Source organism: Pseudocercospora fijiensis (genome assembly GCF_000340215.1).
Source record: "Pseudocercospora fijiensis CIRAD86 unplaced genomic scaffold MYCFIscaffold_3, whole genome shotgun sequence".
Taxonomy (NCBI): domain Eukaryota; kingdom Fungi; phylum Ascomycota; class Dothideomycetes; order Mycosphaerellales; family Mycosphaerellaceae; genus Pseudocercospora; species Pseudocercospora fijiensis.
In genome coordinates, this window is record NW_006921534.1 from 1,924,618 (window position 1) to 1,949,857 (window position 25,240).

The 25,240-nt window shown below is 42.5% G+C and overlaps 3 protein-coding genes across 3 annotated transcripts; 2 read left to right on the top strand and 1 right to left on the bottom strand.

The window, feature by feature from the left end:
* Window positions 1–473: 473 nt before the first annotated feature.
* Window positions 474–1,657, top strand: MYCFIDRAFT_202888 (uncharacterized protein). The gene is made up of 2 exons (XM_007926520.1): window positions 474–738; window positions 789–1,657. The coding sequence occupies exons 1-2, from the start codon at window positions 553–555 to the stop codon at window positions 1,584–1,586; spliced, it is 984 nt and encodes a 327-aa protein (XP_007924711.1). The 5' UTR covers window positions 474–552; the 3' UTR covers window positions 1,587–1,657.
* A 10-nt stretch (window positions 1,658–1,667) lies between these two features.
* MYCFIDRAFT_134368 (uncharacterized protein) lies at window positions 1,668–2,960 on the bottom strand (the record flags this gene model as incomplete). The annotated part of the gene is made up of 1 exon (XM_007926521.1): window positions 1,668–2,960. The coding sequence occupies one exon, from the start codon at window positions 2,958–2,960 to the stop codon at window positions 1,668–1,670; it is 1,293 nt and encodes a 430-aa protein (XP_007924712.1).
* Window positions 2,961–14,033: 11,073 nt separating this feature from the next.
* MYCFIDRAFT_173143 (uncharacterized protein) lies at window positions 14,034–25,114 on the top strand (the record flags this gene model as incomplete). The annotated part of the gene is made up of 9 exons (XM_007926522.1): window positions 14,034–14,054; window positions 23,975–24,180; window positions 24,207–24,420; window positions 24,490–24,555; window positions 24,582–24,683; window positions 24,726–24,792; window positions 24,831–24,951; window positions 24,978–25,042; window positions 25,086–25,114. 9 exons carry the CDS (start codon window positions 14,034–14,036, stop codon window positions 25,112–25,114), a joined length of 891 nt encoding a protein of 296 aa, XP_007924713.1.
* Window positions 25,115–25,240: the final 126 nt, after the last annotated feature.

Consider the following 25,240-nt stretch of genomic DNA (forward strand, 5'->3'; position numbering starts at 1 on the left):
GGACTTGTTGATGACAAAGTGGAGATATCAATCGTATATAATCGCTAATGATTCTGTCGTCAATGACCTTGGCAAGTGCAGGATTGCAGTCTAATAGCTGCGTGGGATCGATTCATATCATACTTTACTGTGTCACGCCTCTCTAGAGTATCGTATGTGAAATGGTCAATCACCGCATAAGTGGACCGGCCTTGACTAGTAAACTTGACTCTCTGCAAGCCGTCATCTGGCCGGCATAAAATATTTTGAGCATTTGTCAGCTCGCAATGCTCCCTGTGACTATCTCCGGCGGCTGTGACATCGCCGTACAAGGACTTCTTGTTGGATATCCAACGGTGCATTGACATTTATTTCCTATCCTGTCTCGGCAACATCAGCCCCAAAACGTGCCAAGCGGAGATTATGCAGCTTTCAACTCAAAACTCCAGCTCCTCCGCTCGGTGTACAGATTTTCTTCACAAGTATAAGAGGTGGTTTTGTAGCTGATGAAGAATTGTGCAAACGCAACTCATTCGCCTCTATCACTCAATTCAGCGCACAGGTCGAATCACGATGGCTGAAGTCAAGGTAACGCCGGGCGAGCGGATCGACGCCAAGTATGCATCGTTCGACATCATCGATACAGCTTACAAGCATATCCATGGTGTGCCAATACCTACATCGATTCTTGTACCGAAGCAACTACCTTCAGGAAAACATCCCGTGTTGGTCCGTTGGCATGGTGGAGGTTTTGGCACAGTGAGTTCGTCAACTTCTACATGAAATGCTCAAGCTCATGAGTTCAACAGGGCCATCGACTATTCGCAGAATGGTTCGGAGACTGGACATTGAATCTTGCCCTACGACACTCAGCGATCGTCATATCACCGGACTACCGCCTCATGCCCGAGTCTAAAGGCGTGGATATCCTGCAAGACGCTGCGGACTTCTACTCTTGGCTGTTCGACAAAGCTCCCGAGGCTTTGCCCCAAGGTATTGATATCGATCTACTTAAGATCCTAGTCACAGGAGAAAGCGCAGGCGGCTGGCTAGCTCTTCAAGCCGGTTTCTTGATTCCAGATCGTGTTGGTGCGATCATATCCCATTATCCCATGGTAGATATGAGAAGCCCACATTTCACACAAAAGTACGAGAAGCAGTTGATGGAGACTCCACAAATCGATCCACAAATATTGGATGAGTACGTTGTGAAAATGAAACCTGGCTCGATTGTCACATCACGCATTCCGCCGGAAGGCTCAGAATTCGTCGCTATCATGTTCCAACAAGGCTCCTTTCCGAAGTACTTTGGGACGGAGAAGGAATTGCATCCGCTAGAAATGTTGGAGACTGCGACCTCTTTCCCGCCGATATGGCTGATCCATGGGACGAAGGATTCCATGGTCCCTGTTGCGAGCACTGAGAAGTTTGCAGCAGCGTTGGAAAAGGTGTTGCCGGACACGCCCTCGTATGTCACGATGCAGGAAGGCGAAGAGCACGGATTTGATCTCCATGATGCTGCCAGTGGTGGACCTGCTTCTCTCGAGACGGATTGGGTGAAGTCTGGACTGGAGTTTGTGGATAAGTATTGGCCGGACAAGGGATAAGTATTGGGATTGGCCCAAGACTGATGGAAGACGTAGAGATATTTGGCCGAGTGCCACGAAAGTTGCTCTCAAGAGTTGAACTCATTCCCCATTGAAACTAACATGTACCAGTGGCACAGGAGGAATCATTTTCAGCTTTGCCAAGTCCTTGAAGATCTCCAAGATTGCCTCTGAAGTGTCCACAAAGCCATGCCACCCATGCTTACCAGCCTTGTCCATACTGAAAAGTAAAGGCGCAGGTCGACATATAGTGCCATCCAAGAATGCGAACACTCGATCGATGTCCCCTAAATCCTGCGTGACTAGACTATGTTCCCTGACCAGTTCGCTCCAAGCTTGTTGTACTTCCGGCTTCTTAGCCCAATCAGCAATCTTGAATTTGCGTCTTGTAATGCCTTTGGAGCCATATCCTCGTGGGTTAAACCTCGTTTCGGTCTCGGTGTATGTATCACCGTCTTGAGGGCCTTTCGGTTCGATACCAAACCATCCTGCGATTCGAGGCCAAGCCTTCTCCCACATGAAAGCGCTATTGTCGCAAGTGTTGTACTTCTGATTTGGCCGACCTGAGAGCACACCCCATTCTTCTTGGTAGGCATTCATTTGTGCTGCAGACATTGAGATCGGCATTTGCCACGAATCTATAGCGCCTGGGAACGCAAAGGGCTGACCGAGCTTCTTGCAAACCGAAGCGTATACTGCCAGCGTGAAGGTGTAGTTCATGGCAGCATCAGGAACAGCACCACCGATTGGGCCCGGCATGTGAATGTTCCATCCGCAACCGGTTTCCTTCGCATACTGGAAGAGTAGATCTTCCTGCGCGTAGTAGAAGTTTGGCTCCAGTTCTACGCGAGGATCCGATTCCTGCTGTGGCACAGCTGTAGGTCCAAGATGACCTCCATAATTCTTGGCGCCGGTTTGTAGCATGAAGCGTTTCGGCGTGATAGCAGCCAATCTCAGTGCATTGAGGAAATTGTCCAGAAGTTCCGCATTGACCTTGACGAGATCTTCGGCGTTGCTCCAAAGACTAGCACCTTGCTTTGGCGTAGGCTGTATGTACGAGAAGAAGAATATGTAATCCGCTTCCACTTTCTTCTCCTTCAGCACGCCTGCAATTCCCTGCGGGTCCTTCAGGAAGTCAAGAGGTATGTGCTCAGCATTGGAAGGCAACCCTCCTGGTACTAAAGGAGGTCTTCTGCTCAAACATATGATTCTCTTCCATCTCTTTGGGCTCTCGCCTAACACTCTAAGCATATAATGCCCGCTAATGCCATTGGCTCCAGTGATTACGGCTGTCAGGCCTTCGAGCTCGGGCGGGTAGACTGGAAGGGCATGGAAGATGCCTTTGCTTTGGATCTGTTGAATGGAGCTTGACATGATTGCTATGCCACGGCCTATAGCCTGCGGGAGTTAGATTAATACATGAGACCCGTCGCGCTACCCTTCAGGCATCGGATCGGCGCTCGTGTCTATAGTAGCCACTGCGAATCAGTCCAAATCCGGAAGTGCAGCTAAGGACCGGACTCGGTATAGATTTGCTAGCGCTCCGTCCGCCTTAGTTATGAACGCGTTCTTAGTTGTTTTCCTTGTTTATCTACCTCGCTGTCGCCTGTTTTTATCGACCTTACTATCGCCGCTATCGATTTAGGATCTACTACTCTTACTTTCTATTAAAATAGCTAACCTTATAAGCATTAATGCCCTTACCGCTCTTTAGGAGTTTAATACTACGTATACTATACCGCCGCTACTACTACTACTACTACTACTACTACTGCTAGCGGAATTTATATATCTTCTACTATAGGCGATAGCGCGCGTCGAAGTAGATAAGTTATTAGACGAAGAGTAGTCCGCGGATAAGGAGAATAGCGGCGAGGCGCCTCGTAGGCGTAGATCTACGCATAGAAGGCGTATCGAAGTTATTTAAGGTATCTACGCTATACTCGACGCGCCTAACGACCTCCTACGCTAGTACTAAGCGATAATTAAATTGCCTACTAAGCTAATATTTACGATCGACGCGTAGCGCTAATTAATACTATATTAGTCTAACTTTTAGTATTATAAGGATAGTCGGCGCGAGCTATCGACGGAGTTATTAGTAGAGTTTTAGACGTATCGGAATAGTAGCGGAAAGTAGCGTACGACGAAGGGATATAGTAAGAAGCTAGTACCGAAGAAGATTGCGAAGGCGTATAGTTATTAGGTAACGATAAAGGTAGTGTTTATCGAGCAAGTTAGAGAGCGAGGGGACCTAGAAGTTATTAGTATTAAGGTACGCCGCAATAACGCTACTTAGTATACTAATTACTATACTATACGGCGATTTGACCTATAGAAGCGATACGACGCTTTAATAAAGGCGGTTAGACTATAGGCATATAAAGGATATAAACTAAGCGTAGTATATAATACTATTACTATACAATACGACTCTAGAGCCTACGAAGTCTTCCTCGCCGCCGGCGGCGCATATTTAACTAGGAAATATTGCAATAACGCTAGTAAGGCTTTCCGCAAGGTATATCGAGATACGAGGCTTAGTAGATAGGTTAGTATATAGTAGGACTAGCAAGAAGAGCTATTGTTATAGCTAAGAGAAAGTAAGTCGATAGGATAAAGTAGATAAGATAAGGTTAGAATTAGTATTGCGAGCTGCTCGGTTACGCTCGCCGTATTCCGAGCAGCTAATTAGATCTACGGATTCTTTCTCGAATTCGTCTCGAATTCGAGAGCTATCTAGGCGACTAAATTCTTTAGGTCTCCGCTATTCGGTTAGCAAAAAAACTAAAGCTCGGAGTTCCTAGAATTCTCGGATAAAGCCGCTTACTCTATATAATTATTAAATTAGCTAATTAATTCTAATAATCCGAGGCGGGCCGGGCTTCTAGCGCGGCTTAGCGAGGAACACCGAACCTCCGACTTGTTTACATTTTAGAAACTAAAACAAAACAGCTAATTCTTCTTTTCTAGACAACTTCTACGCCGCTAATATATTAGCAATACGCGCTATCGATAAGAAGCGAACATATACGACAGTTTAGGTCTATAAAGACCGACTCGCGCTACTCGTATAGCGTAGATAGCTCTTACTAATAGACGCGACTTATAAAACTAACTACCTTAGCTAGTTCTTATATACTATAATAGTACGCGACGAGAACGGCCTCTAGCGACCTATTACGCACTTTCTAAGTATTACTAATAATAGCGATATCGTGTTAGCGTGCCTTAAACAGATTATCCGATAGTCTAGCGGCCGCCGTAGTTATAGACTACGATTCTTCCTTACTAACAACTTAGTAGCCGAGAGACGCGCTATTCGATTAATATAGCCTCTAGCATTGCCGGCGGACGAGAACACCGCGGAAATAGCTATAGAAGCTACTAAAATCGAGGACTCCGAGTCCGACGACGATAACTTCGAACCTCCGTATTAAACCGACTATCTCCTCTACTACGTTTATCTCCTACGATCTATTAAGCGCTACTTTAGCGGTAAATTAGCTAAGAAGGTACGCTATTACCTCTATTCCGCCGTTAAATTTAGGCACTCCGTCGCTAGTTATATAGATAGCCTATAAAGCGCTATTCTAAGCCTTCTAAAGGACTATAAGTTTAACGAGAGGTTAGAATATATTACAAAGGAGCTAAAAGATAATATTCGCTACTAGGCGCTCTATTATCGTATAGACTCTGCTATTCTTATATAGGTAAAAGACACTAATGCCCTCGAAGGTTGTTATAATAAATAAATAGATAGATAGATAGATATTTCATTTGCCTGTTGTAGTGCCTTTCGGCCTATGTAGGTCTGTTTCTATGTATTGTTTTAGGTAGGAAACTAACTTAGTTAGTAAAAACCTCCCTCCGGTCCTATTTATAAGTGTTAATCTTCCTCGTTTCCTTGTTTTCCTTCCTCTAGGGTATACTAGTGTTATAGTTATTACCCTCTAACTACCTTGCCTACTACCCTACCCTTCTTTCCCCCTCTTCTTCCCTCCTTCTTATCTACTCCTTAGTTTCCCTTACTAGTGCGAATTGTTGTACGAATCCCTATTTAATAATCTACTTTACTATCCTCTTTAGGTCTTCCTTGCTCTAGATTAGCTTATCGTATTCCCTTTCTATTGCTTTTAGTCTCTAATTACTTCTACCTTCTAACTATTAAGGGCAGACTAGTAGTATATACTTAGGGTTCTAAGATTAGTAGCTATATTAGTAAGCCCTGCTTTTAATTCCTAGGACGTTTCTTCTAAATAGGTAAGATCTAAGTCTAATGTGTTTAGATCTGATTTAGATAGCTAGGCTTGCCTCGGCCCTGTTTAGGTCCTTATAGAGCTAGTAGTTATATTAACTAAATTTGATTAGTACCTTTAGGGTTCCTAGTCTGACTTATGTTTTGTTCTATTCCTGCTCCTATAGGTGTCTAGTAATTGATTCTACTAGGCTTTGTTTCTCTCCCTTTAGCTTGTCTTCCTTTAGCCTTATATTTAGTCCCTAAAGCTCTTTCTCTAGCATTTCTCTTGTTAAGACTCTATATTGCTCTAGGTCTTTAACTTTCTAGGGAGTTATTTATAGTCTGTCTCGCCTCCTAGTCCTAATATACTAGGCTTTTATCTTATCTAGTGCCTTTTAGATAGTCTATTAGGCTAGGTATTCTATTGTCTTTGCTATATATTAGTGTCTTAGTCCCTTGAAGTATTGTTTGACTAGTAGGATTCCTAATTCCATTTCTACTACCCTTATTAGTATAGTTTTATATGCTCCTAGGATTTTCTTTAGGCTTTAGGTTTAGGACCTGCTAACTGGTTGCTTAATCCTCTTTAGTGTTTTCTCCTAGGCTGTCTATATCTGTGCTCTATATAGTATTGCTAGCTTGACAATTGCTTTGTATATAACTTTGGCTTTCTCGAATGTAGCCCCCTATATAGAGGCTATAAGCCTATTAATAGATTGTATATTAGTATCTGCCCTCTGCTTTGCCTTCTTTACTTATAGTCCCTAATTTAGTTTTAGATCTAGCTAGATCCCTAGTACCCTAAGCTCTGCTAATAGTTAGGTTTCAAAGCCTTAAATAGTAATTGATTGCTTTATATTATAGGTTGATTTAGCCTTACTAAAGTAGATAAGCTAGTACTTTTCTAGGGCGAATTTTGCTTTATGCCTCCTTGCCTATTTTTTATACTCTTAGTGCTTCTCTTCTAGGATCTTGCAGTTGGTTTCTATTGTCTTAGACTAGGCTAGGATATTTGTATCATCTATAAACCCTAATACTAATATGTTTTTTAATTCTAGGAGTAGGAGTAGGTCTACTATAAAGATAAGGAAGAGGATTAGGGAGAGTGTTAATCCTTAGGGGATTCCCTTTTTAGTTAGTATTAGGTCTGATTTAAATTTGCCTAGAATAAGCTGTGTTGATCTTTCCTATAGGAAGGACTAGATGAATTAGACTATCTAGTTTAGTATAGCTTTCTGTTTAAGTATATATAGGAGCCTTTTATAAGAGATATTGTTAAAGGCTCCTAAGATGTTAAGGGAGAGGAGGGTTGCTACCTAGTTTTGACTATAATACTAGATATGCTTAATCTATTCTATAATTAGTTCTATAGCTATTAGTGTTGACCTCTTCTTTCTTCCTCCTATCTAGCCTTTAGAAAGGATGTTCCTTTCCTCGGCAAAGGTTGTTAGCCTTTTAGCGACAATTTTTTCTAGCACCTTGCCTATTATATTAAGTAGGGCTATTAGTCTATAGGCCTTAAGCTGTATATAGTCTTCCTTCTAGGGCTTCCTTAGCACTACTATTAGGGACTTCCTAAATAGTCTTAGGTAGTGTCCTAGTGCTAGGCTTTATAAAAAGATATTAGCTAGTGCTAGGGCTAGCCCCTTCCTATATACTTTTAGAAGTTTGTTATAGATCTTGTCTTCTCCTAGTGCCTTGTTGCCTAGAATTTTCTTTAGGATCCTTTTAATAGTTTCGGGTTTGACCTAGGTGTCTCTTAGTATACCTAGTAGTAGAGTCTCTTGTTCTTTCTCCTTTATATCTAATAGGTCTGCTTGTACTTTTCTATAGAAGAAGTGTTAGCCTAGGGCTCTTGCTTTCCCTTCTATTATAGTCTATATTTGTCCTTATTAGTCTATAATATCCGGGAATTGTAGTAGCATATCCTTGTCCTATTTAGGTCTCCTTACCTATTTAGCTATCCTCTATATCTCCTCTAGTTTCTTTATAATTATTCCTATTGTAGATCTCTATTCTTGTATCTTGTCTTTCTTGATCTAGATCTTCTTTTCCTAGTAGGCTTTGTTATAGTTGTCCTATGCTTCCTAGGTGTAGGTTTATATCTACTGCCTCCTAGCCTTCCTTGCTGCTTTAACCTTCCTTATACACTTACTAGTCTAGTATAGTTGCTAGTATAGTGAATGTTTCTTTGCTAGGGTATGCTTTCTAGCTACCTGTTTTAGGATTCCTATTAGTTCTTCTACTGCCTTGTTAATGTCCTCTAGCCTTAGTAGGTGCTTTGTTAAGAGTTCCTCTAGTTTTAGGTCCCTTTCTAGTTCCTCCCTAAAGGCTAATCCTACCCTATTAGGTACCTTTCTAGTTAAGCTTCTCCTCTAGTTCCCTTTCCTAATTAGCTTAGACATTTGTCATTTAGCTTAATCTATACCGGGAAGTAGTCTAATAATTCTTCTAGTTCCTAGTTAACCCTGTATCTTGTAATCCTGTTCCTAATCTAATATAATGCAAAGTATAGGTCTAGTGTGCTGCTGCTTCCTCTTGCCTCCTAGGTAATTAGTCCTTTTAGGGTAACAATTTCTATTCCTTCCCTCTCTAATATGTTAATTAGTCTTCCTACTAGGAAGTAGTAAGCTAGGGTAAAGTCTAAGCCCTAGAGGGGGTAGTAGAGGTTGAAATCCCTAAGTAGGATTTAGTAGGTGTTCCCCTAGATAACTCTAGGTAGTCTTTCTAGGGTTTTTAGTTAAGTACTGCTTCTTAAGTCTAGTAGTAGGTTGTATATATAGTAGACTTAGAGTATACCTTAGGATGTCTCTACTTAGACTAATGTTAGGTCCCTATCCTCCTATAGTATAGCCTGCTAGGTTTCTGTATCTATCTCCTTACTAATATAGATGTATATCCTTAGGGCTCCCTAGTTGTAAATAATTAGGTAGTATCTAGGGTCTTTAACTATTACTAGTCTCTTTATATATAGGTTAAGCTAGGGCTCTTAGATTGCAATAATGTGATGTTCTTTTAGGTTTAGTGCTTAAAGGAAGCTCCTCTATACCTTGTCTTTGCTCTTATTAACATTGTACTATATAATGTTTAGTAATGTTGCAATGTTTATTAGGTTTTATCTATATTATTTCCCTATAAGTTTTCCTTTAGTCTTCCCTTACTTTAGACTAATATTTGACTAAGCTTTGTCTGCCCTGCTTCCTTTCCTACAATATTAAGGTATCTTAGTCTCCCTAGTTACTAGTAACTCTCTTGTACTAGTAAGGCCCTAAATGTAAACCTATTATCTTGCCTAGACCTCTTTTGTAGCACTTAGCTAGGTTGCTTCTATACCTAGCTGCCCTAGCTTGTTATGTATCTTTTTAGTATGTTGATTCTAGCTTCCTTTACCTTCCTAGCTGCCTGTATTCTTACTAGGCATTCCTTCGCCTAAGAGGGGTGTCTTTTAGTATAGTATATATATCTTGCTTCTCCCTTATATGCTTTGCATTCTTTAACCTAGTAATCCCCTATACAATAGGAGCAGGTGTTAGTTGTCTTTATATACTTAGCTGCTAAGTGTCTATAGTATTAACATTTAAAGTACTGCATTATCCTATAGTTGCTTCTATATATCTCTATTTCTAATCTTTTAAAGTCCTAGAACAACCCCTAGTCTAGCACTATATTAGCTTGCTCTATACTCTCTACCTAGATAATTAGGGAAGACTGCTTCTTAGTCTCTTCGATTTTCCTTTTAATCTATGCTACTTTTGTAATCTTTAGGCCTAGGTATGTAGCTTAGTTTTGTCTCTATAGGCTCTCGATATCCTGTTCTTCCTTAAAGCTTCTTATTATACTATAGGCTATAATTATGAATTGCTATTAGGAGACCTTTGCTGTTTTCCCTATCTTAGTTGTCTATTCTTTTTGTGTTTCTAGCTTCTTTTTGTCCTGCTCTTATACTATAAACAGCTTAATTACCCCTTTACCTTCGTTCCTAGCCCTAATTACCTCTTTAACTGCAATTCTTTCTATAATCTCTTTCCCTATAAGTCCTTAGATTTCCTTTTGCTCCTATAGGTCCGTAATATAGACTCTAACTACTGTCCTCGGGGGTTTTAGCGCCTCCTAACTAGCTACTACTGCCTAGGTACGGTAGTTTAGGCTTGTCTCCTATTGTTTCTTCGTAATCTTTGCTACGACTATATTAGCTACCTTTGTAATTACGTAGCTTACCTAGTTATAGATTGCTTTTAGTCCTCTAAGGAGTTCTAAGATTATTATCCTATATGCCCTCTTAGGGGTTCTTCTATCTTCCGCCTTTAGCACCTCCTCTACCCTAGTATATAGTGCTTTCTATTCGTCCTCCCTTCCTTCTTAACTGTCTTCCCTTCGTCTCTAATTGTTCGCTACTATTTCGCTCGTACGATCCCTTCTTTTAAATTAAGCGAATATATCCCTTTAAGGATATAGCTATTATAATAAATACAAGTACGAGAACAAGGCGCAAATAGCTAGCGAATATACCCTCTATAGTAAAGAACGGAAACTAAAACTACTACTACTACCTGCAGTAATGGTATAGGCTACCGAGGGTAATATAACCTATAGCAATATAGGCAGCTATGTTTAGTATAATAGGATAACAAGACGGTTGCTTAGGCTGATAACTAGAGCCCTGCAATATAGGCATTATAGAAGCGTGACGTAAACAATGTGCTATACGAGGTTGGTGCTCTATCTATAATATAGAAGGAGGCCTCTTATATAGGCTTAAAACTCAGCCTAGGTGTATAGGGCCGGTTACTAGCTAATATCCCTCCCTTTCTTCGTGTCTAACTAGATACGCTTTATATTGCGCGCTTAAAACAAAGAAACAGTTATATAGGGCACCTTAGGCATCTTAGCTAAGGCTATTTTTTAGAAACTCCGTAATAACACCCCCGGGGTAGCATTGTTCCTAGATTCTATTAATATGTAAAAACAACTTCCTAAGCATTTAATCTACTACGCTAACTTACTGCTGCTTTAATGTACCGTAATCCTTACTAGCAATAACCTTATCTACTAGTCGGCTCTCGAAATCTCCTCCGTATACGTTGAAGCTGTTAGCACCGAAGTACTATCCCTCGTAGAAAGCTTAATTAACGAGGAGGTTAATAGCCTTTTCCGTCGTAGCATTCTCCTAATTGTATAGATATTCCTTAAGTCCCTCGTTATTAAGCTAGAGGATCTATTTAACTTCGTTCTAAATAACGTAACTTGACTAAGGAATCCTACTAACTAGAGCGTCGGAGATGTAGCTAAGGCCTTCGACTAAGATCGCCGTAGGGAAAGCGAATAGCACGAAGGAGTTAGAGGCCGGGAGGGCGGTTAGATTGCGGTGCGCTTTAGCAACCTAGGAGACTATTAAGTTCTCGTAACCCTTAGCCTTAGTGCTATTAATAACGCGAGAGTAGCCTAGGTTAATTAATATACGGTTGCTCTTAGTCTTTAGATTACTATATAGTAGGTATAGTATCTGAATAGAGACCTCGCACTCCTTTAGAGGGTTAAGGATCTACTCCGCTTTACGCCCCTTACTATTAGGCTAACTATCGAACATACGGTCGAGGTCGTCGCTAGTAAGGTGCTTATTAGTAAGCTTGCCGATCTTGCTTAGCGGGACTAGGCTACGAGCCTTAAGCTTCTTAACCTAGTTCGCAAAGACCTCGGGCTGATATATACCTTCGATAATAGTAGAGTAGCTAGTCTTATCCTTAGATATAAGACAGACCTTAATGCGTAGGTAACTAGCACCCTCGCTAGCTACGAGCTTAACTATATCTTGTCCGAGACGAGCAGACTCCTTAGAAGGACAGTTTTCGTAAGTACCGCTAACCTTAAAGAACTTAGTAGGCTTAGGGACGGAGATAAGCTCGTATACGTAATTAGGTCGAAGGGCGATAGCTAAGAGCTATAGGGCAGGGTACTAGCGGACGATTTAGTTGCTTATACTATAAGTTTAAAGGGCATTGCGGCCTCCTTGCTTAGACTTAGGTATGTTACGCATATACTAAAGGTATATCTTAAACTCTTCCTATATTAGGTCGATAAGGAAAGGAAGATATGCTCTACGAGGCTCTTATAACTAACTAAAGACTTAAGGGAAGATAGTATTACTAGTCTAGCGAAAGCGATCGAAGGAGGTGCCTTAGCTAAGAATACCGGTAACGAACTTGCTCTAGCGATCCGTTAGCGTAAGGGCGCGAGTAATAGTACTAGTAGGGTTGAACGCGTAGAGTCCTAGAGATATCGGGGCGGCAATAGGGCGTCTAGGAAACTAGTTAGTATAGGCCTAATTAGCCTTAAGGGTAGCGAAGGCGTCTTAATTAGGAACCTCGCGACTAATCTTTAATAGGCGACCGACGAGGACACTCGCCTTAGCACTAGTATAGAGACTATAGACCTTAGCGGCCTTCTTAATATAGTTAGTATATATAGAGAACGGCTCTTCTCCTAGCTTGCTAAGGTCGTCGAGCTATTAATAAATAGAGAGGGCGGTAGGGGCTTCGCCTATTACGGCTTTAGGAACTATATCGATGTCGGTAATAAGGTACGCGATAGAGTCGCCCTTATAAGAACTACAAATATTCTTAGTTAATAGGATCGGCGAGAGGCCTCTATTTCTACGCTCGCTAAAGGAGCCTTCGGAGGAGACATCTTCTAGTAGTATATCTAGTATATTAACATCCGAGTTACTATAGTTAGTACTATAGTTAGTACTATAGTCGGTACTAGAAGGAGCGCTGTATTTCTTAGTAGCCTTACGGAGGGCCTAGCGAGTATGCAATGCCTTCTTGCGCGCTGCTTCGGCCTTAGCGCGCTCGTCTTAAACTTCTTAAGAGACCTTACGGTTATAGGTCGAGCGACGATCCTTAGCCTACATTTCTATAGCGAGCGTAAGACTAGCAGCCGTATCGGCCTCGGTCTCTAGGCGAAGAGCCTTACGTTTAAGGATATTAACGATCGGAGCCTCTTAACCCTTAACAATAAAGCCTGCACTATTAATGCGACAGCCCTTCTCTTTTAGTAGATCCTTAGTTGTTTATACGTTAAGATCGACCTAGACAATCGCATCGTAGTGCTTCTTCTAGTAGGCTATCGTAAAGTCGTTAAGCGCAAAGGATAGGTTAAGTAACTACTTACCTACCTTCTTGCTAGCGGTAGATACGCGATAGATTATAGTATAGGAAAGATGCTCGGCGCCTTAACGACGGACCTTATACTTGTTAACGAACGAAGAGACCTGCTTAGCACGCTCTTATCTACCGTAGGCGAAGTTAATAAGGCTCTTCGGAAGACTACTTAGTCCCCCCTAATATTCGAAGGCCTAGTCGAGGGTCTTAAAGCGCAAACGAATTTAGGTGCCGGCCGTCTCGAGGCTATAGACGATAGGAAAGGCTTGTTCGATATCTATATCGTTAAGAACCTCGCGCTTAAAGATACGCTTACCGATAGACTAACGCAAGTTGTTTATACCGTACGTAACTAAGATAGCAGCCTTCTTAATGTTCTTATTAATAATACGTAGTAGGATACGAGCGTTCTAGATCTTCTCTTAAGGGTCTTTAAGGGCGGTAACGATCTAGAAGCAGTGCTCGAGGCTGGTTATAGTAGCTAAGGCGCTGTCGGATAGGGCTTCGATCGGGACTAGGGTAGCTAGGCTTAGGTTAATAGGGGTAGGTAGGTCGTTGCTACTACTAGCGCCTAGCGGATTCGGGGCGCCGGAAGACATAGTCGACCGAGGCGGTTTAGAAACGAGTTTGCAAAGTGTGTTCGTTGCTTAACAATAATAATTAAAGGGTTTAGATAGAAGAGGGGTCTTAGGCGGTAGCGAGTTAGTTAGTAACCGAGTAGAAGAAGGAGCTTAGGAAGCTCGCTTTAAATATAGTGCGAAGGTAACGTAGTCCGTATGTTCCGCGCTAGTAAAGCAAACGGATAACGGCTATATATAAAAGTAAAGCTATATGCGAGACTTCTTTATTATTAGGGTAGGCTAAAGTTTAACAATCGATCTAGCTAATTGCTAGTAGCGACTACGCGCCTTTATTAACCTTTAGCTATCGTAGATTCTCGCGCACTCGAAATATAACTAGTTAGTTCGAGTCCTTAGTAGAAATCTATAGTAGTAAAGCTAGCGGGACTAATAACACCCCCGGGGTAGTATTAGCTTTTCTCTAGAGATGCTCGGTAGCGAGAAGCAAGTCGCCTAGGCCTAGCGTAGCTAATTCGTCGGTATATTAGCCTATAGCACTACCGTTATAGATACAGTATTACCTTCTATATTAGTAAGTACATAAGGGTAGTCTATGCGTTTACCTTCTTCCTTCTTCTAAACACTAAGCTTAATAGCCTAAGGTCCCTATTCTTAGAGGCTATAGGCCTAGGTTACTGTATCTATCTAAGAGCTAGGAAGGGAGAGGGATAGGGAACCTCCCTTTCTTAGTGTCCTGCGTAACTAGTGCTAATTAGGGCAGGAACAGTCTCTAGTAGAGTATCTTGTTGTCGTTATTACTTAAGGAAGGTTGCTAGAGTCTAGGAATCTAGAGGGAAGTAGTCCTAGAAGGGTAGAGGGGTTAGGTTCGGCTATCTTCCTAATGCTACCCCCGGGGTATTATTAGGAAAACACGCCTCGTACAGTTCTATCTAAGGAAAAACAAGAGCAAAGGAATAAAGTTATAGCAACATCTCGAAGGCAAAAGAGCAATACAATAGACAAAGTAAAAGCAAAAGAGGGTAGCAACTATAAGCATTAACATCCGTAGGAACAAGTAGTAAGGACTAAAGCTATAGGGCGGTACTATATTAATAGCGCGGAGAAGGTAAGGAAAACAACGTAGTAGAGGCAGGGAAAGATAAGCAATTATTCAGTCTCGGGATCTAGCTATGATTCTAGGCGGTCTTCGTCGCTAGACTAGTCGAGCTCCTCCTTAGAGTTAGAGTTAGATAGCTAGAAGTCTAGTTTACTATCGGAATTAACATCGGAAATGCTCTACGCGCAATTAATACGTATATAACCCTCCCTTTGTTTATAAGTTATTCCTAATGGCTTACTAAGATGTATCTAGGGATGCGTATAGTTATCGGGCAGAATAGGATCTATAATCGCGGTAGGATCCTCCTCTCGATAGGTATCTAAGGTCGGTAGAGGGTCTGTAGAGGCATTAACTTCCTCCTCGGTCGGGGGAGGGCGGGTAGGCTCTCTTAATTCGACGATCTTTTTTAGGTTAGCCCGGGGGTGCGAGTGCTTTAAGGTAGTACTATTAAGTTCCTAAAGTCGGTACGTAGAACTATCGTAAAGGACCTCCTATACTCTATAAGGCCCTTTCTATTTAAAGGCTAGCTTATAGGAGTAACTATACTCTAACTCGGACCGGTATAGGAGAACTATATCGCTAACCTTTAGAGGCTCCTAATTAATAGCATTATAGTTATCAAAATACTGCTTAGCCTCTTTACGAAGGCGCCGTTATCGAGCAAGTCTCTCCTAAGAAGTAGTAGTTATGTCCTTAAGAGCCTTAGCGCGTAGGGTAAGGAGATCCGCTCTAGTACGAATAGACCCCTAATCGTAAACGCTATGCGTGCGATAGGACAACTTAATAGGAAGAACGGCGTCCCTCCTAATTATAAGCTCTACTAGCGTAAGTCTAGTCGTGTCGATAATAGTAGTTCGATCCGCCTAGAGAAGGGCTAGAACGCGGGTAGAGATAGGAACGGACCTGTCCCCTCTATTAGTTATCTTAGATAGGGCATTAATTAAAGACCGATAGCTACGCTTAACGATAGCATTCGACTAGGGATAGTACGGGGAGATACGAACGTTTTTCGCCCTATACGAAACAAGCAGCGCTTAAACTTCTTTAGCTATATTGTTCGTAGCGTTGTCTAAGATAATCTCGTAAGGCGTTCCCTAGCGGCAAAACAGATCCTTAAATAGGAAGGTAGCTATATTACGAGCATTAATAGTACCGCAGCCCTTATAGAAATAATAGGCCTCCGGCTATCGAGAAAGTCCTTCCCGAATAATATAGAGGCTATTGTTCCGGCTTAGATAAACCCTATCGCCGTACTATCGCTTACTAACTAATTAGGTAGCGGGGATACGTAGCTCGCCTAGCCGACGGTAGCTATTCCTAAAGTTGCACTTAGGACAGCTCTTATAGTAGCGAGAGATATTAGCCTATACGCTATCCTACTAGTACCGCCGACGAAGGATATCGAAGGTGCCCTCCGCCGCCCGGTAGCCGAGCTTATCGTAAACAGAACGAAGGATCTCTTATCGGGCTGCTAGGTCGTTAATAATACGCTAGAGAGGTACATTAACTATCGCTTGTCGCTAAAGGATTCGATCTTTAACTAGGAATCGTCGAGAATAGCGAATAACCCGACGGTATTAACTCTTTAATAGGCTAGGCGCTTTCTTCGTATAGGTTAGGAAGTAGGCGATGTAATAGGAGTCGTCGGAGTAGACCCTATTAAGGATATTATCCCTCTCTAGTTTATCCGCCTTAGCTTTAGCCTAGTCGTTATCGTTAGTAGTAGGGTTCTCGTCGGGCTAGTTACTAGGTTAGTTGCTAGGTTAGTCGTTAGTAGTAGGCCTAGCGATCGCTAGTATAGCATTAATATAGAAGGTAGCGAAGAAGGTGCAGTTAATAACCGCGTCGATATCTTCTTCTTCTATTATTTCGGCAATGTCCTCTTCTATAGCAGGCCTCCTAGAAAGGCTATCCGGTCTAGTATGCTTCTTCCTAGGAACGTAGAAGACGTCGAAGTTAAACAAATAGATCTAGGCAACCTACCGAGCTATCGTAGAGTTAGGCAGGTCGGAGGCTATACGGTTAAGCTAATAGACTAGCGTCTAAGCATCGATTTCTAGACGAAAGAATATACTAAAGAGCTATAGCCGGAACTTCTTTAGAGCCTTGTAGACTCTAAGGCATTCTCGCTTGCTAGTATCGTATCGGGCCTCGATCGGTTTCTATAGCCCGGAGTCGTACCTAATAGGATAACGCAAGGATAGCTCCTTACGGTTATACTATATTAGTATCTCGCTATAGCCTTCCCCGCTCGAGTCGATAGCAACAATAATTAAACCCGCTCCCTCTAAGTAGTTAATAGACGTAAGTGTAGGTACGCTAACGAGTGCCTTAGTTACCTTGTCTTTAGCCGCTTAGTAAACGGGGGTCTATTCGAACTTAGCATCCTTCTTAAGTAAGGCGTATAAGGGCTTGTACACTAATGCAAAGTTCTCGACCTAGATACGGAAGTAGGAGACTACTCTAAGCTAGGTTCGGACATCCTTCTAATAGGTAGGATCCGGCTAGGATACTATCTTTAGGACCCGTATATTATTAGGATAGCGGCCGTTTTCATCGGTTACAAACCCGACAATGTTTATTCGTTTGTATAGGAGCTGAAGCTTCTCCCTATACACCGTTAGATTAGCTCGTTCTAGGTCGTAGAGGACGCTATCGAGGTTCTAGATATATTCGAGAAAGAACCTACGGATGCTAGGCTCTACTTCTTTATTGTCGTACCTAGTTTTAGGGCCTTTAATACCGATGTCGTCGAGGAAAGGTATCGCTATATAGGAGATATAGGCCGCGAGGACTTAGTTTATAATGCGAACGAACTAGGCTACTAAGTTGGTTGCCCCTTAGGGAAGGGTAGTTTGTCTATACAATCTAAGAGGTGTCTCGAAACTAGTAAGGTCGCGGCTATTAGGGTAAAGAGGAATCTAGTCGTAGCCCGAGAAAACGTCAACTAGTAAGGCTACAATATAGTTAGCAAAGGCTTCCGAGAACCTATTAGTCTCCGGAGGAAGGTTAGTATCTCTAATCGTAACTACGTTAAACTTTTATATAGCGTTAATTAGGCGGTACTTCTTTAGCTCCTTAGGAGCTGTCTTCTTCTAAACTAGGAAGTATAGATTACGATACGAGGCATAGGAAGGCTCTAAGGTGCTAGCCTTTATACGCTGTCGTATTATGTCCTTAACTATACCTCGTAGGCTTAGGTTTAGCTTAAAACCTAGATAGGCCTAAGGCTTATATTCGATCGTTCGGATCTTCTATAGAGGGGCAACCTCCGGGTTAATTCTGCCTAGGTAAGTGAAATTATATGCTAATACGGCTTCGCGATTATATAGAAGCTTATACAGCAGGTCAAGTTTAAGATCCGAAAGCTCTATACTAGGTTTGATTTTCGCAAGCCTCTCCGGTATTAGCCTTAAACCCCTAGGAATAGTAGAGAACTTTTTAGTAATGTATCTCTAATCGTACGGACTATCCCTAAGTAGCAATGTTGCTTCCCAATTAAGACACTTTTATCGCTAGTTAGGATTCCCGCTAGGATTGGACCTATCGGTAATGTATACGCTGCCTTTTACGGGCTTGACCTTATTAGCTACCCTCTTATATAGGGTATAGATACTAATCGATTGCCGAACCCGAGCTCTCTCTCTTTATCGTTAGGCTTAGAGATTAGCGCAATAAAACAGCGCGTAAACTTCTTTAGAAGTTTCCTTAAGTCGATAGGTGTATAGCTAGTAGTCCTAATTTATAACGCCGGCGAAAACGTTAGATTCGTAATAACACCCCCGGGGTAGCATTAGACTCGCGCTCTAATTAGTTAGTTCGGGTAGACCCGCCTCCGGTAATAATACTTGCGACAGCATTATTACCTTAACTTGGGCATTAGGTAGTCGCGGTGTTATACTCGCTATCGCTTCGAGCATTTATCTTCTTAGTATAGAACCTAGAAACTTGCCTTAACGCACGGAGCGGCGCACTTCCGGATATAACCTATTAAAGCTATACTAACTTATAGCGTAGATTGCCGGTCTTATAACCGCGCCGTAGCGTTTCCCGAAGACCGTCTAGAAGCAGCAAGGATATCCTCGTAGGACTTGTAGCTAGTATTTCCGACATAACTAGTAAACACGACTCGGTTGCCCTTCTAGTTAGTAATAGTTCCCTCCTAGGAGCTATCGTCGCAATTGCGCTAGACACCTCGGGTTATGCGAGACTATAGTCGACCTAGAATAATTAGCGTGTTTAGGTCGGCGGCAATCTAGAAGGTAAAGGAAAAGCATATGCCGAAGGCGTCTACTATAATATTATAGTAAGCACCTACTAGCGCAACCTCCCTATTTACTCCCTATATACCGAGGGAAATGTCTCTATTTATCGGTAGCCTAAGTTATTTAGCCTAACGCTTACTTATAATAAGTAACTCCGAACCATTATTAAGCATTGCTAGCATCTATTAACTATAGCTCCCGATAGTAACCTAAATATAGATAGTAGAGACGACGGCGAAGAAACGGGTAACTGCGGAAAGGTCTACATTATTAGGGATAGAGTAAAGTTCCTTAGGTTGAGGAGGTCCTACTCGACCGATTTATTAGCTAGTAAATCGGACAGCTTTAATAGAAACTAAAACTAGAGTAGGGTCGGGATTATTACTATCCCCTTAGCCTATCTCCTTAACTCCCTCTTCGTTAGTATTATCGATAGTCTCTTAGTTCTCGTAGGTTACCGATTCGCCTTCTACTAACTCTTAGGCACCTGAAAATTTAGGAAGGAACTATAGGGAAGAGACGTCGATATAGTCTTCTCGTCCCTATTTTCGTCGGAGGGCAGCGAGATCCTTTATAAAGGTAGTATCGTTAGGGATTCGGCTCTAGAATAGGTTAGTAGGCAAACCGTATGCTAGTAGCTCCCCTATAGACATATTAGACTTAAGGTCTAGGAACTATAAAGCCTAGAAGAGAGCGTTTGCCTTTGTATCTAAGGAGTTAGCTAGGCTAGTACTATACTTTTTTATATACCTATTAAAGCGAAAGCTCTTTAGATCGGATGACTTTCGCTTATAGGCCGGTAGGTTAGCTAGGCCTAGGGTACTACTAATATCGGTAGCAACATCCTCTATATCGACCTCTAGAGTCTCTAGGACGACTAGGCTCTCTATAGGTAGGGTACTAGGTGCGGTGCTAGATACGGTGCTAGATCGGGTAGTACGGTCTATAGCTGTCTAGAGAGTCTTAGTTTTAGCGGTTAACTCTCGCTATTGCTTAGCTTTGTCGGCCGCCTTATTCTTTAGTACCCTAGTAGGGGCTGCCGCACTAGGGCGAGTAGGGTTCTAAGGGCTCTTGCCCTTGCTTTAGGACTAGGTCTAAGACCGTATAGTAGCGTAGACATCTACACTATTCTTAGTAACCGCGTAAACATTAGTAACTGCGTCCGGATCCTAAGAAACAAAGTTAACCTTAATAGGCTTAGTAGTACTATTACTGCTCCGCTCCTTAACCTGTTTTGCCCTAACCTTCTAAGTTTCTCGTTTAGCAATAGCGGCGAGGGTACTGTTCCTAGTGTCCTTAAACTCGATCTTACCGCTATACTTCTTTTCTAGAAGGGTCTTTAGCTAAGGCAGCTTCGGGGCTCTCCGATCCTATTCGAAATCAATCTTATCGCCGGTGTCTATATAGTAGAATCGGCTATTCACTTGCATAATAAGCTTCCTTTTAAGAAGCTCTTTCTAGATAGGGTAGGACGATTAGATATGTTTGAACCCGCTACATATCTAGCACTTACTATCCAAGTTAGAATAGATCTTCCGTATAGCGTAGACATCTACTAAAGGGGCTTTAGGGTAGTTAGGATCTGAAACCTAGTAGACTAGTAGTATATCGCCTAGTATAGTAGCATTAATAACCTCCCTAACTCGCTATAATGCTTTCGCATTTAGGTTTAGCTAGGCTAGGGATTTAGCTAAGTCCGCGATATCCTAAGAGTGCTTAGTAATAGTAGGAGTTACAGTCTTAGGACTACTTTGCGATTTAGGAAGGAACTTAGGTCCCTTGCTTACTAAGGCTTCTTTCCTAACCTACGCTAGGTTATTCCGGTCTTCGCCGTAGATAAACTTCCTCGTATTGGCTGCGCTATTAATGTCGGCCTTAACACACACTAGGACCTCTTTATACTTCCTAAAGCTCTTAGGATCGGCCTCGCTAAGCTTATAGCGACGGAAGATACGCTAAGCTATAGGCTACGGCAACCCCTAGAGGAGCAGCCTTGTTCTCTAAGAGTTTTCGAGGTTACTCTGTTCGATGCTATCCGCTAACTCGATAAACTCGCGGATATATCTCTTTAGGTCGTTATCCTTAGTGCGCCTTACTAAGCAGAGGGACTCGAGCTACGTACGACTGCCTTTAATACGACGGCTATCGCGCTCCCGATACTCCCTTATAAAGGCTATCTTAAAGGTCTCCTAGTTAGCATTAGACTTGTCGTCCTTTTCTAGGTAGCTAACTAGGGTTTTAAGGGTTCGGTAAAGCTTAGAGGAGGTAGTCCTCGTAAAGGACCGAATCTTATACTAGTCGGATTCTCTGTCGAGCTCGTAATTAACTAAGCCTTCCTTAAAGCGCTTAATATGTGCTATAGCGTTCTACCCTTCGAATAGGGGATTTGCCCTACTCCCTAGCTCTAGCGGGCGACGCTTGTTTTAACGGAGAAGCTTAGTTTGCTTCTCTATTATTTTTATAAGGATAGTATAGAGCGCCTCTAGCGTAGAGGGCGTAGGAGGCTTACTTATATTAACTAGTCGCCGCCTAATTTCTTCGTTAATAGGATTAGGGGCGTTTTCGGATTTAGAGGATTCCGCTAATTCTCGATGTTCGTTTTCGCTAGAGCTAGAGCTTATTCGATTGTTATAAAATAGTTGAAATAGTTAAAATAGAATACTATATAAAGTTGAAATAGAATGCTATATAAATGTGTTTTTAGTAACTTTAGTCTATTTAGTTTGTTGTGATATTGCTATACGAGAGAGTAGTATGTTAGGCTGTTTCTCCTAGTATTACCCCTAGGGTAGTATTAGGATTTAGCCTCCTAAGGTCGCCTAACTACCTCTAGGAGCTTAGTTTAGTAGATTTTAGACAAAAGCCGCTCGGAGGGAGAGACTGCAATCTCTATTCACTCCTAGATCCTAGAAACTAGCTCGTATCTCCTTTAGCTAGGCGGGGGGGGAGGGGCGGTAGCCTTCTTTTTCTAGTAGAAGGCTAAGCACTATCTAAGCGAGGCTGCGAATCTAGGGACGCCCTACCCGATTAATAGGGGACTCCCCGGCTATCCGACCTGCAATCCGTATTTGCTATCAATTAATAGTCTTAGCAAACTAAGTAAGGCCGATAGGTAATTAGTCTATCTTCTCCTTAGGCGGGGCTTATCTCGAGCAAGCGGTACTAAATAGGTCTTCGACCCGGAGCCGAGTCCTTAGAAGCTAGCTATAGCTATAGACTAGGCTCTAAGCTGTAACAGTCCTAAGGGTTTGTAGCTTTTCGGGGTTAAAGCGATACCCTCGTTAAGAGGTTTCTCTGCTTGTCGTAATAGCCCCTTAAGATACTTCGGTATCGTCCGTATCGTAGGCTCTTATCGTGCTCTCGCTTTAGTTATAGCTATTCGTGCCTAGAGACTACCTTCAATATACCCGAACCTGTTAGATATAAAGAGATAGCCCTACCTTCGGCTCTAATAAAGGACGGAAACTAAAACTACTACTACTACCTATAGTAATAGTATAGGCTACCGAGGGTAACATAACCTATAGTAATATAGGCAGCTATATTTAGCATAATAGGATAACAAGACGGTTACTTAGGCTAATAACTAGAGCCCTGCAACATAGGCATTATAGAAGCGTAACGTAAACAATGTGCTATACGAGGTTAGTGCTCTATCTATAATGTAGAAGAAGGCCTCTTATATAGGCTTAAAACTCAGCCTAGGTGTATAGGGCCGGTTACTAGCTAATAATAGTATAGCAATATACGTAGAGGTAAAGGACTGCAAATACAACTAACGCTTACTTAATTATACTAAGAGTAAGGATAGCAAACTTTACCCTCTCGCTACTAGCGATAACGAGCTATTAAAGCGTTAGTTACTAGAGTTTCTATAGCGGTTACAACAGCTAATTAGTAAGCAATACTAGAAGGGCACTTAACCTAACTTTGTCGTAGCGCGCTTACTTAGTAACGAGACAACGTGCGAGTATAGATTCTATCTATAATACTAAGTCGCCTACGCTAACCTATAGTACTACTATTTCTAACTTAGTTAGAATATAATCTAAGACTACGACTTTTAGCGCTAGCTATTTATGTTTAAAGACGCTAAATACGATAACAGCGGCGGCTTCTTAATCTATAACCGAGTAACGACTTCCTACGCTATTAAAGAGCTCTACGACGATATTAGTACGCCGAGTGTACCTAACTTCTTATACCGCGAGCGCGTATACGAGTATAGCGACGACATCCGCCGCTAGATATATACTATTAAACAGCGCTACGCCGATAACTAGGTGCTATTTAAAGACCGACAACGAGACTAGAAGCGCTTTATTAAGCGACTTAACGATATAAGTAGACCTTAATGCACTAAAGCCGCGCGCCTCGCTATAGAAGATTACTTTAGCCTCGAATTGCTACTAAATATACCTCCTTTATAACTATCGTAATAGCCGCTGCCTACTAGGGTACTATTAAGTTAATACTGCGTTAATCTTAGCTAAATCGCTAGTCTATCGACTAAGAAGTCCCGTAAAGGTAAGAGTAAGGCGATAGTTAAAAAGGAGGGGTTATATAGTAAGGTTCGTAAGGTAGGTATAGAAGAGGCGATAGTAGAGGTAATAGATATCTTAGCGACTACCTTAAGAGCGCTAGCGGCCTTAGAGATCGAGTCTACTATACTAGCTGCTATATAACTAGCGATACCGGAGGCGTAGGTCGCTCTATAGCGTAATCTATACGAGCCTCCGCCCTCTATATAGATAGGCGTAGTAATAGGTCTATCTTTATAGCCTTTATAATCTATCTCCTTTAATATAACTATCTCTTACGACTTTGCCTCTATCTCTGCCTTAGGCAAGCGGAAGGCGCCGGCGACGGTAAGGTCTAGCAAGAAGCGTAAATAAGTCTATATGTCTATCTACTGCGGTATAAACTAGTAATACCTAACTTTAGTCTATACTACTGTTTCTACGCTATCTCTTTAGCTTTATTTTTAGCGACAGTAAGGTCTGATACTACCCCTACCCTGCGCGACGCGACAACATCACGTAGATTACGGTTTTGCTAGGGGTTGGCAGTAGAAACGGATTCTCAGCATGCGCCGACCTCCGATCCGGTAGAAGCCGCAGTGGCTACTACAGACGTATCCGGATCGGCTGGTTGACCTTGGCCGGGATGCGTCAACAACGAGCAGGAAGGGCGGGGTTCATGGCGTTGGATCGACGGCTGCGAACACACGCAAAGCTCAGCGTTCGGATGTGAATAACCGATGTCATCTATGTAGACGGTCAGACCACGGTCGAGACCGACCAAGACGCGGTGAGATGAGCATGGCCAGTTTCGCCAAGTCCGAGGCTTCTCCTTCCACCCACCACACTCGACTTACCATCAACCGTCAATATATCCAATGCCTACATCGATACATACTCTGCATCACCGGATGCTCCTATGAGATACGCGATGTAGTTCTAGCACAGAAGACGACGTTTTTCCCACGAGTGGGCCGCGATCAACATACGAATGCCTGCCGCTAGGTCCGCAAACAAGAGGCAAGGACAGGCAGGTAGAGTTATCGCCAAATGAATCTCATGATACTTGGCTTGAGAGGGTGCAAAGGGCCAAGTGAAGCTCAAGTGGAAAGAATGGAAAAGGCGTATAGGGGCATCCTGACGCGTTGAAGATTGGACAAGAATTAGGTGCTGATGAGAATGGTTTGGAAATTGAGAAAGGGAAGGAGGGAGATGTTAAGCCAAAAGAAGTCGTTTGAACATATCGAATCCACTATCGAAATGATCTCTACAAGGTATCAAGTCACCGCGCCGAGGACCTCAGACTATATCTCACCTCACTTGTCATAGAAGGCTCAGCGCGTGTTCAATCTACACTATACGATATCTCAAATACTAAGGGCTCGGATATCAAGGAACATCAGAAGCGCTCGTGCCTTTCGGGGCCCAGGTGGCCTCCTCCATAGCATCAGCTGATACCTCACTTCACCGAAATATAGACTGCCTATGCACCGAAGCTCTGTCCTGTATCCTGCTCCTAACTCCAGACCCTCAGATTCTGGGGAACTAGGAAGAGCCTTCGCTGATCACGCCTTGTGTCCATATCGAGTTCGTGTTATAGTGAGAAGGTATGGACAAGATCGAGATTGTTCCAGATGTGACTGCGCAGGGTCAAGATAGGTAGATGAGATGTTTTAGGGAGCCGTAGATCGAATCTTGAAGGTCATTGAGCGGTTCAATGGTCTGCCATAGTGTCATAACAGAGCTGATTGCGATGGTTGCGATCAGAAAGGATTAGTAGGCACTGCTT